The sequence below is a fragment of the Amblyraja radiata genome, chromosome 8 (assembly GCF_010909765.2).
Source record: "Amblyraja radiata isolate CabotCenter1 chromosome 8, sAmbRad1.1.pri, whole genome shotgun sequence".
Classification (NCBI taxonomy): Eukaryota; Metazoa; Chordata; class Chondrichthyes; order Rajiformes; family Rajidae; genus Amblyraja; species Amblyraja radiata.
Genome location: NC_045963.1, coordinates 61,553,549 through 61,571,002, shown reverse-complemented (window position 1 = coordinate 61,571,002; position 17,454 = coordinate 61,553,549). Strand labels below are relative to the sequence as shown.

The 17,454-nt window shown below is 43.0% G+C and overlaps 1 protein-coding gene across 1 annotated transcript; it reads right to left on the bottom strand.

Annotated features, from left to right (window-relative positions):
• Positions 1–6,863: 6,863 nt before the first annotated feature.
• LOC116976503 (VIP peptides-like) lies at positions 6,864–15,404 on the bottom strand. Its single transcript, XM_033026395.1, has 8 exons — positions 15,276–15,404; positions 15,038–15,155; positions 14,596–14,700; positions 13,812–13,952; positions 12,666–12,770; positions 10,907–11,032; positions 9,308–9,406; positions 6,864–7,030 (listed from the first exon to the last, which is right to left on the bottom strand). The coding sequence occupies exons 2-7, from the start codon at positions 15,142–15,144 to the stop codon at positions 9,349–9,351; spliced, it is 642 nt and encodes a 213-aa protein (XP_032882286.1). The 5' UTR covers positions 15,145–15,155; positions 15,276–15,404; the 3' UTR covers positions 6,864–7,030; positions 9,308–9,348.
• Between the last annotated feature and the right edge of the window lie 2,050 nt (positions 15,405–17,454).

Here is a 17,454-nt window from a genome sequence, read left to right as displayed (position 1 = left end):
CTCCCCATCTCTCTCTCTCCCCCCCCTCCCCCTTCCCCTCTCTCTCTTCCCCTCTCTCTCTTCCCCTCTCTCTCTTCCCCTCTCTCTCTTCCCCTCTCTCTCTTCCCCTCTCTCTCTTCCCCTCTCTCTCTTCCCCTCTCTCTCTCCCCCTCTCTCTCTCTCTCTCTCTCCCCCTCTCTCTCTCTCACTCTTCCCCTCTCTCTCTCTCTCTCTCTTCCCCTCTCTCTCTTCCCCTCTCTCTCTCTCTCTCTCTTCCCCTCTCTCTCCCTCTCTCTATCCCCCTCTCTCTCCCTCTCTCTCTCACTCCCCCTCTCTCTCCCCCTCTCTCTCCCTCTCTTCCCCTCTCTCTCTCCCTCTCTCTCCTCTCTCTCTCCCTCTCTTCCCCTCTCTCTCTCCCTCACTTCCCCTCTCTCTCTCTCTCTTTCTCTCTCTCCCTCTCTCTTTTATTCTCCCCCTCTCTTTCTCTGTCTATCTCTTCCCCTCTCTCTCTCTCTTCCCCTCTCTCTCTCTCTCTCTCTTTCTCTATCTTCCCCTCTCTCTCTCTTCCCCTCTCTCTCTCTTCCCCTCTCTCTCTCTTCCCCTCTCTCTCTCTTCCCCTCTCTCTCTCTTCCCCTCTCTCTCTCTTCCCCTCTCTCTCTCTTCCCCTCTCTCTCTCTCCCCCTCTCTCTCTCCCTTCCCCCTCTCTCTCTCTGCCGCTCTCTCTCTCTTCCCCCTGTCTCGCTTCCCACTCTCTCTATCTCCCTCTCTCTCTCTTCCCCCTCTATCTTCCCTCTCTCTCTTCACCCTCTCTCTCTCTTCACCCTCTCTCTCTCTTCCCCCTCTCCCTCTCTCTCTCTTCCTCCTCTCTCTCTCTCTTCCTCCTCTCTCTCTCTTCCCCTCTCTCTCTCTCCCTCTCTCTCTTCCCCCTCTCTCCTTCTCTTCCCCTCTCTCTCTCTTCCCCTCTCTCTCCTTCTCCCCTCTCTCTCCCTCTTTCTCTCTCTTTCCCCCTCTCTCTCTCTTCCCCCATCTCTCTCTCTCTCTTACCCTCTCTCTCTCTCTCTCTCTCTCTCTCTCTCTCTCTCTTCCCCTCTCTCTCTTTCCCCACTCTCTCTCTCTTTCCTCTCTCTCTCTCTCTTTCCTCTCTCTCTCTCTCTTTCCCCTCTCTCTCTCTCTTTCCTCTCTCTCTCTCTCTTTCCCCTCTCTCTCTCTCTTTCCTCCCTCTCTCTCTCTCTTTCTCTCTCCCCCTCTCTCTCTCTCTTTCTCCCCCCCTCTCTCTCTCTCTCTCTCCCCCCTCCCCTCCCCCTCTCTCCCCCCTCTGTCTCAACCCCCCCTATCCCCCTCTCACATCCCCCCTCCCATGCAGCGAGGCTCCGACTCCGCGCCGCAAACACCACAGCCCCCCCCCCGGCCCGGAGAAATGGGCACTCCCGCAACGCAATATTCCACTACTTAGCTGGAGTAGACACTTGGGATCTTTGGTAGACACGAGGCATCGAGGTGATTGTGTGGAGTGCAAATGGAGATCTGAACCCGCCCAGGCCCACTGCGCATGTGCGGAGAGACAGCGTCATTTTGCGTTGCTACTGCGTCACTGGCTTCCCCCAACTGCGCAGGCACGGATGGTCGCCATTTTTCCCCCCAATTTTAAATAGCAGGCCGGAACCAGAATTTTGGGTAATTTCCGTCAAAGTGGAAACGCTGAAAGCGCTCCAATTTTATTTTTCTCTGGATTTTTTTTACTCTGGGAGGAAAAAAACAACTTGGCCGAAGGCCCCCTAGATTTTGAAGCCCTAGGTTTCAGCCTATGAAGCCTATATGTAAATCCGGCCCTGCCGAGGCCCCACTCGATTTCGAGGCCCTAAGCTTAAGCTTGTGAAGCTTATACGTAAATCTGGCCCTGTGTCTCACTAAATTGAGTTTTTTTGAGGAGGTGACAAATAAGATTCCTGAAGGTAGGGTGGTGGATGTTGTATACATGGATTTAGATAAGGCTTTGGATAAAGTCCCTCATGGTATGTACGCAGATCCAGGAGATGGTGTGTTGGAAAGAACTGCAGATGCTGGTTGATGAAGGTAGATACAAAATGCTGGAGTAATTCAGCAGGACAGGCAGCATTTCTGGAGAGAATGCTGCCTGTCCTGAGTTACTCCAGCATTTTGTGTCTTTCCAGAACAAGGGTTCCCAACCAAGGGGTAATTTTTGCCTACCCAGGGGGGTACATTTGTTGATTCTGGATTTGTACATATTTTTTCTCATTGACTGACTGTTTGGTTCTGGTATTCTGGTATCTGTTCATCATTAGTTCATAAATAAGTGAAATAACATTGTTATGTGGTATTAAAGTTGCCAGGGGTAAACAGGACAAAAAACTTTGAACACCTGGTCCAGAAGATGGTGTACAGAATTCACAATTACTTAGTCGTATGGATATAAAACTGGCTTATTTCTAGAAGACAGGGGGTTGTTGTGGAAGGTAAATATTCAGGCTGGAGGTCTGTGACCATTAGATATCTGCATGGATCTGTGATGGAACCTGTGCTGTTTGTGATATAGATGTGACCTAGACATTAATGTAGATGGGTTGGTGAGCAAGTTTGCTGACTGCACCACAATTGGAGAAGTTGCAGACAGTGAGGAAGGCTGTCAAGTGATGCAGTGGGTATAGAATGATACAAGATACAGGTGCAGAATGTACAGATATATCACGTGCTATTGCACTTTGGGAGGTTGAATATAAGGAGAGAGTGTACAGTATATTGCAAGACCCATAACAGTATTGATGTGCAGAGGAATCTCTAGTCCAAGTTCATAGCTCACTGAATGTTGTAACACAAGTAGGCAGAGTGGTAAAGAAGGCATATGGCATGCTTGCCTTAATTTTTAGGGGCATTGCACACAAGCAACATGAAGACATTATGCAGCTCTGTAGGACTTTGGTTAGGGTGCCTTTACTACATTACAGGAAAGATCTGGACGTTTGGGATAGAGTGCAGGGGAGGTTTATCAGAAAGTTAGACAAGTGGTGGAGTAACCCAACGGGTCAAGCGGAATCTCTGGAGAAAAAGGATGGCTGATTATTTGGGTTGGAATCCTTCTCTAGACTGAAAGTGGAGGGGGAAACTGGAGATAAGAATATATGTCTGGGATGGCTTTAAAACTCATCACAAAAGTTAAACTTGCTATCTAAAGTTGGATTCATTTTTAAATGCCTTTTTTAAGTGGCACAGATATAGCACAGGAAAAGGCCCTTTGGCCCACTGAGTCCGCGGCAACCAGCAACCACACTTTGGTATTAATCCCATTTTTATTCTCCATGTAACTTCTTTTGTCCTACACTTGTAGATCACCTTCATCACCTCATCAAAAAAATCAATCATTTATAAGACGTGATCTGCTGCGGACAAACCCATGCTGACTGCCCGTAATTATCCCGTTTTGTTCCAAATCAGAATAAATCCTATGCTGAAGAATTCTCTCCAGTAACTACCTTTCCATTGACATGAGGCACGCAGACGCAGACCTGGACTTTCAGAAGACTTTCAACAAGGTCCCACATAAGAGATTAGTATACAAACTTAAAGCACACGGTATTGGGGGTTCAGTATTGATGTGGATAGAGAACTGGCTGGCAAACAGGAAGCAGTGATTAGGAGTAAACGGGTCCTTTTCAGAATGGGAGGCAGTGACTAGTGGGGTACCGCAAGGCTCAGTGCTGGGACCCCAGCTATTTACAATATATATTAATGATTTGGACGAGGGAATTGAATGCTACATCTCCAGGTTTGCGGATGACACGAAGCTGGGGGGCAGTGTTAGCTGTGAGGAGGATGCTAGGAGGCTGCAAGGTGACTTGGATAGGCTGGGTGAATGGGAAAATGCATGGCAGATGCAGTATAATGTGGATAAATGTGAGGTTATCCACTTTGGTGGCAAAAACAGGAAAGTAGACTATTATCTAAATGGTGGCCGATTAGGAAAAGGGGAGATGCAACGAGACCTGGGTGTCAGGTACACCAGTCATTGAAAGTAGGCATGCAGGTGCAGCAGGCAGTGAAGAAAGCGAATGGCATGTTAGCATTCATAGCAAAAGGATTTGAGTATAGGAGCAGGAAGGTTCTACTGCAGTTGTACAGGGTCTTGGTGAGACCACACCTGGCGTATTGCGTACAGTTTTGGTCTCCAAATCTGAGGAAGGACATTCTTGCCATAGAGGGAGTACAGAGAAGGTTCACCAGACTGATTCCTGGGATGTCAGGACTTTCATATGAAGAAAGACTGGATAGACTCGGCTTGTACTCGCTAGAATTTAGAAGATTGAGGAGGAATGGGCTCGCCCCGCCTTACCTCTCTGAGCTGCTCCACCTATATGCTCCTGCCCGGTGCCTCAGGTCAGCTGATCAGCTGCTCCTTGAGGTACCAAGGTCTAAGCGGAAGCTCAGAGGGGATAGAGCCTTTTCTGTTGCTGCTCCGGCACTCTGGAACACCTTGCCGCTGCACATCAGACAGGCCCCCTCACTGTCCATCTTCAAATCCTCCCTAAAAACATATTTTTATTCCTTGGCTTTCGACACTGGCTGAGGCATTGCTCCTGTTTTTAGTGCTTTTAATGTCTTTTAATTTTTAGTGTGTTTTTTATAGTCCTTCGTTTTACGGTTTTTAATGGTTTTTAATTGTTTGTAATAGCTTTTTGTTCATGATTTCTCATGTACAGCACTTTGTGGCAACTGTAGTTGTTTAAAGTGCTTTATAAATAAAGTTATTATTATTATTATTATTATCTTATAGAAACTTACAAAATTCTTAAGGGGTTGGACAGGCTAGATGCAGGAAGATTGTTCCCAATGTTGGGGAAGTCCAGGACAAGGGGTCACAGTTTAAGGATAAAGGGGAAATCCTTTAGGACCGAGAAGAGAAAAACATTTTTCACACAGAGAGTGGTGAATCTGTGGAACTCTCTGCCACAGAAGGTAGTTGAGGCCAGTTCATTGGCTATATTTACGAGGGAGTTAGATGTGGCCCTTGTCGCTAAAGGGATCAGGGGGTATGGAGAGAAGGCAGGTACAGGATACTGAGTTGGATGATCAGCCATGATCATATTGAATGGCGGTGCAGGCTCGAAGGGCCGAATGCCTACTCCTGCACCTATTTTCTATGTTTCTATGGGTTATTGTGTACTGTATAATGGAGCAGTAGTTAAATTACTGGATTAGTTATTCAGAGCTATGAACAAATGACACACAGCTCTGAGTTCAAATCCCACAGTGGCAACTGTTCAGCGCTTTGTCTGGAATTTACGTTAAATAAAAACAATAACACCATTGGATTCTGGCACAAATGAAACATTTTAGGGCAGCACAGTAGTGCAGTTGGTGGAGCTGCTGCCTCTCTGATCCTGACGTCGGCTGCTGGCTGTTGGGGTTTGCACATTCTCCCTATGACCACATGGGTTTCCTCCGGGTGCTCCGATTTCTTCCCACATCTCAAAGAAGTGTAGGTTTGCAGGTTATATAGCTTCTGTTAATTGCCTCTTGTGTGTGGGGAGTAGATGGGGAAATGGGATAACATAGAACTGGTGTAAACAGGTCAACTTGGACGCGGGGGGTTGAAGGGCCTGGATCCATGCTGTATTTTCTAAACTACACTAATCACTCCAGGCCTCTTGGACCTTGTCTGTGGTCAGAGAGGAAACCGAGATTTTCATCAAAAAGCCCCTGCAATCTCCTCTATTGCGCTTCTCAATAACCTGGGATGGAACCCATCAGACCCTGAGAATTTTCCCACCTTAATGTTTCTCTGGAAACTCAACACCACCACCTCCTTGATCTCAAACTGCCTGTCGGTCTGGGGATATATGACTGGCATAGATGATAACATGTAGAAATGACCGATCGGACAAAAGAAATCCAGGGCAGAAGAAATTGACTAAAAATCTGGTTGGTTCAGAGGGTAGTAGCTACAAATAGAGGTTGGACATGCTTGGACTGTTTTCTTTGGAATGTCAGAGGTTGAAGAGTGACCTGATAGAATATTTTTGAACATTTATGATAGGCATAGGCAGGGTAGACAGCCAGAATGCTTTTCTCAAGCAGGAAATGTCAAAGTTCAGAGGGCAATGTTATAAGATCCGAGGGAGAAAGTTTAAAAGAGATATGCGGGGCAGGTTTTTACACACTGGAATGTGCTGACAGAGATGGTGGTGGAAGAAATATAAATAGCTTTTAGATTGGTACATCAATATGGAGGTATGTGGATCATGTGCTGGCAGAAGGGATTAGTTTTAGTTGGCATCATATTCAGCACAGACATTGTACGCTGATGGGCTTGTTCCTTGCTGTCTTGTTCTATTAACAGGGACACAGCGAGTAGGCTGGAGATCCCGCAACCAGGTCTAATCGTGACCTCTATTACTGACTGTGTTTCTCACTGTGCTCTGGTTTCCTTCGACATCCCAAAAATGTGCGGTTTAGCAAGTTAATCAGCAACTGCCAGCCCCCCAAGTGTGTCGGTTAATGGCCATTCTACCCTCCTGGTACAGAGCCAGACCCTAATTCAAACCTGTTTATGTGTTTTCCCTGTGACAACGTGGTTTGTAGGTTAATTGGCTTCTGTACATTTCCCCTAGTGTGCAGGATGTGAAAGTGGGATAATATAGAACTAGTATATGGGTGATCAATGATCAGTGTGGAATTACTAAGCCGAATGTTTCCATCTCTCTAAATTCTACAAATTTCCTCCGGAATTGGATATTTCGTTAAGACTGTTGAACACAATAATATTTACAATTGATATAATGTGAACTTCACATGCTACTTGCAATACATTTATTAGGTATAAGGAGTACAGGGGTTTCTAACATTGCAGAGGGATGTTATTTACAGTGCGTAAACATCGACTCTCATTTATGTGAAACAAAATGGGTCACCACAACATTCACATCACAACATGTTGGTTTGGAGTTTGACGCTGATAAGCTTTCACTCCAGGTTAATAGTTGAAAAAAGGCTATGTAGTTTTCAGTTGAGTAGGTAAGTAGGATATGGTCCAAAGGTTCTGTTTAAAACAAGAATATCGGTAGTTAGTCCACGCAGTATTTTTATTGACTAATGCTAAACACTGAGAGAAACACCAGTCTTTATTGATAGGCAATTTGCAACAGAAAATCCATCCAATCAAATCTATTTCACAAAAGTATTTTTATGCTGCAGTTGCTTTAATCCAGTTGAACTAAAAAAAAAAGACGATGAAACAATGATATCTAAGTATTGTCTGGGACATTAATAATGCCTCCTGCATTACATCTTTTTTCAGGGTGTCAGGTGGGATGCTATGTGCATAAAATATTTGGGTTGCAGCGATTCATAATTTGGATGAAAGATCAGGAAGTTATATTCCAGGGTCTGCCAATGGCAGGTAACTGTGTGAGATGGTGAATTGTGAGGAGGATACAAAAAGGCATCAGTACATTGTAGGCAGATTGAGCAGGTCGGCACATGATAAAAATGTAATAAATGAGGCGAGGAGTCTAGAACATAGAACAGTACACCACAGGAACAAGCATTTTGGCCCATAATATCTGTGCCAAACATTATACCATTTCAAAATTATCTCCTCTGCCTGGATGTGATCCAGATCCTACCATTCTCTGCATATCCATGTGTCTATCTAAACGTCTCTTAAATGCTACTATTGTATCTGCTCTCACCGCTGACCTGATGGTGCATTGCAGGCACTCGTACAGTAACTCTGTAAAAACAAATCTTGTCATTTTCCATATTACTTTGAAGTGTGCAATGGGATCACTGTTCAAAATCCCATCTGAAACACAACATCTCCATTGGTGCCGTGCTCCCTCAGCAATGAGTGAACAAGTCAGCTCGAATTTGAGAGTCTGGACATGAGACGTAAACCCATGATCTTCTAAACACTTACTTCAAAAGCTGATTTTTTTTTTAAAGACAATTTAGTTTCTCTCCTCCTGGCCAAGTCTGGATATTTTTTAGGGAGAGAAATATATATTCCTCATTTCTACGAGTGCCAGAGGTTATGGAGAGAAGGCAGGAGAATGGGGTGAGGAGGGAGAGATAGATCAGCCATGATTGAATGGCAGTAGACTTGATGGGCCGAATGGCCTGATTCTACCCCTATCACATGACCTTATGACATCCCATTGGATTTTAAGAAAATGCATTGCATCATGATTCTCCACTGCAATGTTTATGGAAGGAAAATTCATTCAATGTAGTTGGCCTCCACAAAATAAATTTTTAAAACCTACTTAGCTATAATGACTTCTGAGGAAGCAAGTTGTGGCAGAAAATATTGGAAAAATGTTATTTCAATGACATTCCAATGTGATCAGCTGATGGTGAAGTGGGCAGCTTGTGATTTATTTTTCAAATAGATTGTCACACTGATTATAAACCTGTTTAACAAATAAAGCCATTTCCTTCTTTTAAATATCATTCCGATGTGTGAGTGTTGCAAGCAAGGCCACAATTTAGTACCTGTTCCCACTGGCCCCTCGTTGCTTTCTCCTGGAACTGATTGTTTGATACAACTAATAGCCTTTAGGTAAAGGTTTCAGCCTCTGTCTTAGAATTACGGGTAAAAGCAGATAGTTCATAGACAACATAACTCTTCCCCAAAATACTTAAATTACTGAGCTATTAAAACAATTTGACTCTGATTCAATCATAATTCAGGTGCAATGAGTTTATTCTAACCCAAGCATCATGCCACAGTATTGTTATGATGAATGTCCAAGATTAAATATTAGAGTCATAGAATCATTGATTAATACAGTGTGGAAACAGGCCCTTCAGCCCAACTCGCCCACTCCTGCCAACAATGTCCCAGCTACTCTAGTCCCACTTGCCTGTGCTTGGTCCATAACCCTCCAAACCTGTCCTATCCATGTACCTGTCCAACTGTTTCTTAAACGATGGGTTAGTCCCAGCCTCAACTACCTCCTCTAGCAGCTTGTTCCACACCACCCTCTGTGTGGAAAAAGTTACCTCTCGGATTATTATTAAATCTTTTCCCCTTCACCTTGAACCTATGTCCTCTAGTCCTCGGCTCCTCTACTTTGGGTAAAAGACTCTTGTGCATCTACCCGATCTATTCCTCTCATGATTTTGTAATGGAAAATATATATAAATAATCTGTATTAGCCTACTTTCTGTAATATGTTTGCAACCAACATTCTTTATATTGCCCTCACAACAACAACTTTAAATTATTAATCTTATTTACAAATATGCAATAACGATACATTCAGCCTTTTTTTAAGGCATCTCATACACAGTGCCTGGAAGAGGTTTCACTCACCAAAGGTGGAAGGTGATTCAAAAGGTCAGCAGCCATTACACTTAGTCCTCACCAAGTAGCTCAGTATCTGAGAGATTGGCTGAGTTTAACTCTTCACGACTGTGAAGAGATTAGAATCAATGGGGAAAAAAAAGCCTCAGTTCTGATGTTCATCATCTCACTTACCTTGATTGATTGTTTATTACCAACTCTTCTGTACATTCACAATAAATGGCGAGTGATGGCTGAGCCAGTAACAATGCACATCTAAGTTGTCCTTGAACTGAATGAATGCTAAGATAGTTTGGACTACATGTGTGGGATAGGAAAGAAGACTCCCTCTTCTAAAGAACATGAGTGAATCAAAGAGGATGCTCCAACAATCCAGTCATTTCTTTTTCTCCTCATATTAATAATTCCAGCTTGGGCTCTTAGTCGTTCTTTTATTAAATTTGAATTACTTAATTTCATGAACTGAATTTTGCTTCTGTGCATTGGTGATTGTAATTTGAACATTTCTAAATCATCACTGCTGGCAAATTATTCATCCAGTAATTTAGCCAGTACCTCTTGTCATTCAAAACAGATCACCACTGATAATTTAACAGCATGTCGCAACTACAGTGCATCAAAGGTGGTTTATAGATGTATTCTATAATTGCATCCTGATGTTACTTCATGAGCTTAGGACACAACTCTGAATCAGCAATAGGAGCACTATTTGTATATCCTCGGTGATACAAGAGGTTTGGAATAGCAGGCAGAAGGAAGTGTGTAGGGGATTGCAAGGCTGTGGACTGCATTGTCTGAGAGTGATGGCAGAAGAGGGTGATGGTGACATTCAGAAATAGGACCGATAAGTAATGGTAATGGTGCAGGTTCAAGGTATTAGGAAATGTTATGTGAAAGATACACAAATATGGACTGATTGAGCCATTTTATTGGATTCCAGATTGTAATTTCCGTGCAGTTTACACTAATGCTCATTCAAAACTAGTTTGCATTGATGCAAGTGATATAACTTGTCTAAACACGTCAATTTAAGCAGCACCTCTAAAATCTCAGACTATTAAAACAGGACAATTAACAATTGTCACAGGAAAGGAAATCAGGGCGGAGGATCAAAGACTTGCATAACAAGAAGCGGCTTGGATGACTAACAGATACAAACAGTCAGAAATATTATTGGATCATACAGCACATACTAGGCTCTACAGCCTATACTGCCCATCTATACTAAACCCAATTACCAGCACTTGTTTCATAGCCTTCAACAGTGCATTTAGAAAGTATTCACTTTTTCCACATTTTGTAATGTTACAGCTTTATTCTAAAATTGATTAAATTCATTTTTTTTAATCATCAATCTATACACATTACCCCATAATAAAAAAGCAAAAACAGACGTTTAGAAAATTTTGCAAAGTAATTAAAAAGAAACGTAACAAAATGTGGAAAAAGTGAAGGGGTCTGAATACTTTCTGAATGCACTGTATGTCTTCACAATTCAAGTACTCATCCAGCCATTTTTTAAATGTAGAATTCCTCAAATCCCCTCTAACCACCTTACTCCTCCCCTTAAACCAATGGTTCTGACATTTTTATGTTTATGTTATGTACCTTCTCTTGCCATTCATGAGTCTTTCTAGGTATTTCTTCACTGCAATCTTTTTCCGGATACGGCTAAAGTTGTCGGTGAAGATCGAATCAGTGTGGCGTTTGGAAGGAACATCATCATCTTGGGCACTGTTTAACCAGACAACAGTTCTGTTAGTCTCAGCCAGGATGGCAAGTTACAGAATTTAAAAAAAATAGTCAACACCAACTCCTCCCTACCCCCACCATTCTTGAAACAAGTTTTATTTAAATTGGTATTGGTTTATTAAATAATGTGAATACTCTTTCAGAATATATTTGATCTGCATCTTGAGTATCTAACACCCTTCCCTTGAATCATCAATATTATGGTGAAACATTTAAACAGTCTAAAAGAGCATCCTTTTATGCTACCAGCTACAGTGGAAGAAAATCTTCAGTAAAATACACTTCCCATGACACTGTAACTAATTACAAATACAGACACTGTTATAGGGAGTATTTGTTAATCATAACCCAGCTGGTCCCTAGAGGGAGCTATACATTTCGTTTTTCTAATCCTCCATTGAAATTGTAAATTATTTTATTTATTCAAGACCATGAAATTCTGTCTCCAGAAAAAACAAACAAATCTGCATCACCAGAATATTCCATTACATTACAATACAATGTGTTTCCTGAAACACCCCATGAAACTATCCCTTCACTTAAAAGGCTCAATTATTTATAAAGGCCAAGAGTCAACTAATGCTGAAATCTGGAGCAAATATTAAACTACCAGAAGAACTCAGCAGGTCAAGCAGCATCTGTGGTTAACCCAGTTATTTATACATTATCTCATAAAATGGTAAATACACAATAAAACATATTGAGGCAATTCATTAGATATACAGTAAATGGTTGACTGCACAATTCCCATGTTCATATCATATTGTTATATTCATCCATTTCTGTCCTAGTATATTTGCAGAAAACATGCAACATTTACTAGAAATGACTGTGTTATTTAGGATTTTCCCAAAATCTGGATTGGGTTTCCAAGACAATATATGGAATCAAAAATAAGGCAGTTCACAACCTACTAGCAAAGGATAATTTCCCTGTGGGATATTTTGCATGTTGTTGAAATTGCAATCCATCGTGCAGCACTACAGAAAACAAAATGCTAGCACAACTCAGCAAGTCAGCTAACAACAGCCACAATTTCAACCCCTTCCACCCTCCCCATCCACCACCCCTCACAGATGCTACTGAGTTCTTACAGCAAGTTGTTTTTTGATGCAAATCCCAATACCTGCAGTCTCTTGTATCTAAAACATCAACCACATCTGGTGATTTAGTTGCACAGGTATAACTGTCAAAAATTCTGCTCCATCGCCAGTTGGGCTTTGCTTCTTGGATGTTTGGGGTTTCCTGACCTATTGAGACCATCATATTCCTTCTTCCTCATTATTAAACATTACATCATGTCCCTTTGGAAAACCGATTCATGATGCTGTGAAATATTTTATCTGAACTTATTATGCCAATCTAAACGTTACTGCCATCAATGCTACCACAATCGTGTCCTTTTCGGTGAATTATTCATTGTTTGAATTGTTTACAATTGGACACTCTACCCCCTGATCATTTGAAAATTTGCATGGCCATGGGGTTTGATGCTCTCACTGTTTCCTCCCTACCTGTCGCCCACCAATGCATTTCAAATAGATGCTATCTCACAAGAACACTCCTATCCACACCCCTCCACAAACACCTGGCATTCTTCGCGGTGCCTTCGTACCTGACTCTCTTCCCGATCAGAGATTCCAGGTATTTCCTGGCAGACAACTGGCCCAGCATCTTGCTGTACTCGCTCGTGAAGAGACCATCAGTGTGTCGCGTTGTTCTAGTGAGAGGAACAAAATATGTAAATGAATGGAAATTGGGATACTGTGAGCACACGGCTTCATGCTTCCACTTAATTGCATAATACACTGGTGAAAAGCTTCCAAAATTAACACTGACACATCCACGCACATACACATATGCACGCCATAGCAGAAAAACAGGCCCTTCTTCTCACCTTAATTCCCCAATTTTAATCTCCCCACATTCCCACTAACACCAACATATTTGTGTGTGCATAGGGAGGCACTGAAGCTTGGTGCAGCCAACGCCAAGGCTCTGTGGGAAAGCACCACAGTCTGGGGTCCTTCCACTGCTGGGCATAAGGTGGGCAGGGTTTGGTGCAGACCCTCACAAACAAGGGAAAGGATTTCACACCAGTCGGCCTTATGAGTGGCAAGGGTGGGAGATACATTTGTGAAATTTATGCAATGTGTGTAAACAGTATTGAATGTTTGTATAACCTCTGAAAATGGCGGATACATTTTTTGCACGGTTCCTGTATTGTATATATTTATTACTTGAATAAAGTCTATTTTGAAGTTAAACAAAAGATTCTCCCAGGACGAGACTATCGCATAGCACTTCGGGTGTGCTGACACCTGCGATGCCCCCACATGGGGGATACTCGACTGCAAAATTAGTGGTGGTGGGGGACTGCGTTCGCCAGATTTAAAAATAAATAATAGTTATTGCCTACAAACACAGTATATGCCGAAGGATCACGGTAGATCAGTCACAATATTCGTAATCCATGTCGGGTATTGGTACAGACTGATTCTGTAGTATGTTATCGAGTGCATGCATGCCATCCAGGGACTGTTCAGATAAGGAGTATTCGAGAGGAATGCAGATAATTTGGCTAGTCGGATTGGCTCGTGGTTAATAAAACTTATTATGAAGTTTAAAAAAAATCTAAGTGCATGTTCGTTACATATATATATTTATAGAAAATTGATTTTATCGATCAATGGAATCCACTACACCAGGTGTTCAATTCTCAGATGTTCCTAACCTGGTAATGACGAAGCGAGTCACTCACCTTGGGAGGTTTGCGGACAACTGGTAATAGAGCTTTTCACTGTCCACTATAGGGCTTTGGTAAATATCATAGTCGATTTCCAATGGTAACTTTGGCCTGTCCTCCTCACTCTGTCCATCGAAGCCAACTACATCTCCCAGTCTACGGGTTCAAAGGAAACAGCCAGTCAAATCTGTCATTTGAATAAGTGGCACTCTTGAAGTCACAAGCACCATGTACCCGCACGGAGTCTCTGAAGAAGTATTGTTGTACCGCTATAAATGCACGCCTGGTCACAAATGGAAGTGACATCAGTTCAGCACCGTCCAGAGGTAACGTAGATTAACTCAGATTAACAATTCAAACAGTAAACTGTGCCGCACCCACAAAGTGCAATGAACATAATAAATGCAGTTTGCACTCAATTCTGGTCCTTGCAATCAAACAGGTTTGCAGACGTTGGCTAGTTGTCGGGTCAAACATGTCGGGAAACGAATAGAGATCGGTCAAAGCCAAGGAGTGTGAAGAAGGGTCTCGACCTGAAATGTCGCCAATTCCTTCTCTCCATAGATGTTGCCTTACCTACTGAGTTTCTCCAACATTTATTTGTCTACCTTAAAGCCAAGGGGGGAGTTGTGGGACAAGCTCTCTCATCGCACAGAATATTGCCGGATGCCGAGATTGTAAACTTTATCCCACCACATTTTCTCCACTCTAGTTACGATGTGGGTGCGAAGATCGATTCGCTGTTTCTGCTTCCCACCCAGACATCATCGTTTCACCCCACCCCCACCCCCACCTGCACCTGTGTCTTCTCCCGGCAACACGTCGCTTGGATCCATGGTTACAGACCTCAAACACTTCCAGATTTTCAACCTGCCGGTGTTCATGGACAAACACTATCAACATTCTATAAAATAAAGTGATTAAAATAAGTAAAATCAGAAACTGTACCGGTCGTTCATATTACCGGCGGGATAACAAGGCACTGGTCGTGAGGCAGAGACCGGCCCTGAACTAAGGAAATCCATGTAACCTGCTCCTCATCACACCCCGATCCGTGCTCTCTAGCCCCTCTCTCCTTCAGAGCTGTTACTATTTTCTTCCTTCATGTCCACAGACAACTGCCACAAGGGGATAACCCTGGAAGGCTTTTGATTTATTTTTGATTTCCTGAACTGGGTCAGCATCTGTTGTGGAGAGAGAGACCCTCCCTGATCTGATAACGTTAACTGAGGGACGCTTACCTTAAACTAGAGTAGCTGCCCATCGCTGGGAAGCCTGAACATTGGGACCAGAGGACGCTGAAGAGCGCAAAAAGCGTCACCGAATGTGAGTCGAAGTTGATCACCATTTCGAACTATTCTGTAAACCAAATAACATGTTACTCCATAAAACAGAAGTTGGATGGGAGAGACTCTCATGATGAATGATACGCGATGTTGCGTGTTTCGAGTCAGGAACGAGTTCATTTGGAAAACTTACCAAAAGGAGCTCTCGCTGCCTTGGCGACGATCGCTGTCCTTGGTGCTGAAGCCTGTGAAGCAACGAAAGTCTTCTCGACGTCGCTGTGCTTGTTGGACGCTCTTGCGGTGTCTTTTGAATTCTGCCCTCTGTCCGCTGTCCGCTGTTCGCTGTTCTATGCAGAGCGAGATGCGATACTCCTCCCTTTTTGCTGTTAAATCGAACTGTCAATAGCCTGAAAGTTGCGGGTTTTATACTATAGTTACGTCTCCGTTCACAAAGGTCGGTCACGTTTTCGCTCCAGAGAGAGGCAATAGATGCACAGCCAAATACGTCACCGGCATTCCCAGTGGGATGGGAGCGTGTTAGCATAGAGGGCCGAGTAGTTAGTTGAGCAAAGTGCTCGCAATGGACAATTAACATCAAAACCAGACGCTCCTGTCACTCGGCGTCTAACTGTTGCGAATCGGCGAGTTAGAACCAATAACTGCTCGACTTCCTCATTATCTGTAAAATCATTCCAGAACTCGACTAATTCTAGCGGCCAAGAAAGAGACATTTCGGTCCATCGTGCAGCTGTTGTCGCCAGCAACCTGCTGTCCAATTAGTTCCACTCCCATTTTCTTGCCAAGTAGTGCATCCATTTCTCTTTCAGAGTTTGTATATAACCTACCGCTCTCCACACTTTCAGTAATCTCACTCTAAGCAACTGGCGATGAAGCCAAACATGATTTTGCCTGAAATTTGTACCGTCGCATTGTCAACGGATATAATGTCTCCACACGCCGGTGAATGTCACAACTAACCTCTCGGTCGTGAATGTTGAATATTGGATTTCTCTAACTTCAAGTAATCCCTGCATTCCCTCTCTCTCCATTTCTCCCCCACCCATCGCACCAGCTTCTCGTTCTCGCTCAGCAAACAGCTAACAGTGGCCTATTTTCTTTATCGACGTTATTATTTTTGCATATTATTTCATTCATTGTTCTTTTTCTCTCTACATTACCATCTATATCTCTCCTTTCCCTTTCCTGTAAATTTTAGCCTGAAGAAGGGTCTTGACCCGAAAAGTCACCCATTCCTTCTCTCCAGAGATGCTGTATTTTATCTGACACTGTTCGGAGAATAGTCCCATTCTTTCAACCTCTCCACATAACCTCTGTCGCTCATCTCATACAAGAGTATGATGATTGTAGATGTAACCGATTAATGTGATGAGATATCCCGGACAATGTAAGCTAACACAACGTGAACCAATACCGCAGGAATTAGGAAAATTCACGTTTGATTCCAAATTGTTCCTCATTCCCTGTCCCACCGCCACTGATTTGCATAATATTGAGCACAGAATAATTAGAAAGAGTTGCTGCCATCACAAGTTTGGAAAGTTTAAGATGTTACCTGTAACAGAATTATACTTGAATTTATGATTCTGGTACCAATGAAAAGGTAAATTGATCAGAAGCAGAATTAATCTCTAATTCAACCTTTCCCTTGTGTCTCACGTTTGATACAATTGCACGATCAGTTACTGGTCTCGTTGTTTATTGTAGTGTCCAGTAAAAGCTGATCGATACCCTGTGTAAGATTTAGAATTGCAATGTAATTGAGAGATACACGACGTTTATAAGCGGAAGAATATACATGGAGACTGAAACCTAATCAAACTGACGCAGACTAATGTACATAAAACAATTAACGCGGAAAGTGAATTAGAAGCAAGAAGTTTGGGCTGCGTGAATACAAAGGACTGCGGTCGCACTGCGTGAAGAAAACCGACAATATAGGTACAACAAAGTCATGCTCGATGATCATGTTTGCACCAGTAGAATACTTGTTTAAGTAGTCGTAGTCTCAATGTACATAGATACATAGACACTAGGTACAGGAGTATGCCATTCAGCCCTTCAAGCCAGCACCACCATTCAACGTGATCATTGTGTCTGATCATCCACAATCAGTACCCAGTTCCTGCCTTCTCCCCAGACCCCTTGATTCCGCTAGCCCTAAGAGCTCAAGTTCAACAACAAAAATGAATCAAAGTATCTGCTGGTAGGCTATTGGAAAATTCGGGAACGAGTGATATCAGAGAGGGGTTAAGATGTTTTTTTACAGACAATAATGGATACCCAGGAGAGTAACAGACTGGTAACAGCGATGTCGATGGATTACGCGTAGAGTAATGGATAACTGTAATTAA

What these genes read in the sequence shown, in the direction of transcription:
- LOC116976503 (XM_033026395.1), bottom strand. Translation starts at nt 15,144, where the DNA reads ATGGTGATCAACTTCGACTCACATTCGGTGACGCTTTTTGCGCTCTTC. An exon ending in GTTGCCGGGAGAAGACACAG is followed by an intron (nt 13,953 to 14,595) that starts GTGCAGGTGGGG and finishes TTGAACCCGTAG; the next exon opens with ACTGGGAGATGTAGTTGGCT. An exon ending in CTCATGAATGGCAAGAGAAG is followed by an intron (nt 9,407 to 10,906) that starts GTACATAACATA and finishes ATCTCTTCACAG; the next exon opens with TCGTGAAGAGTTAAACTCAG.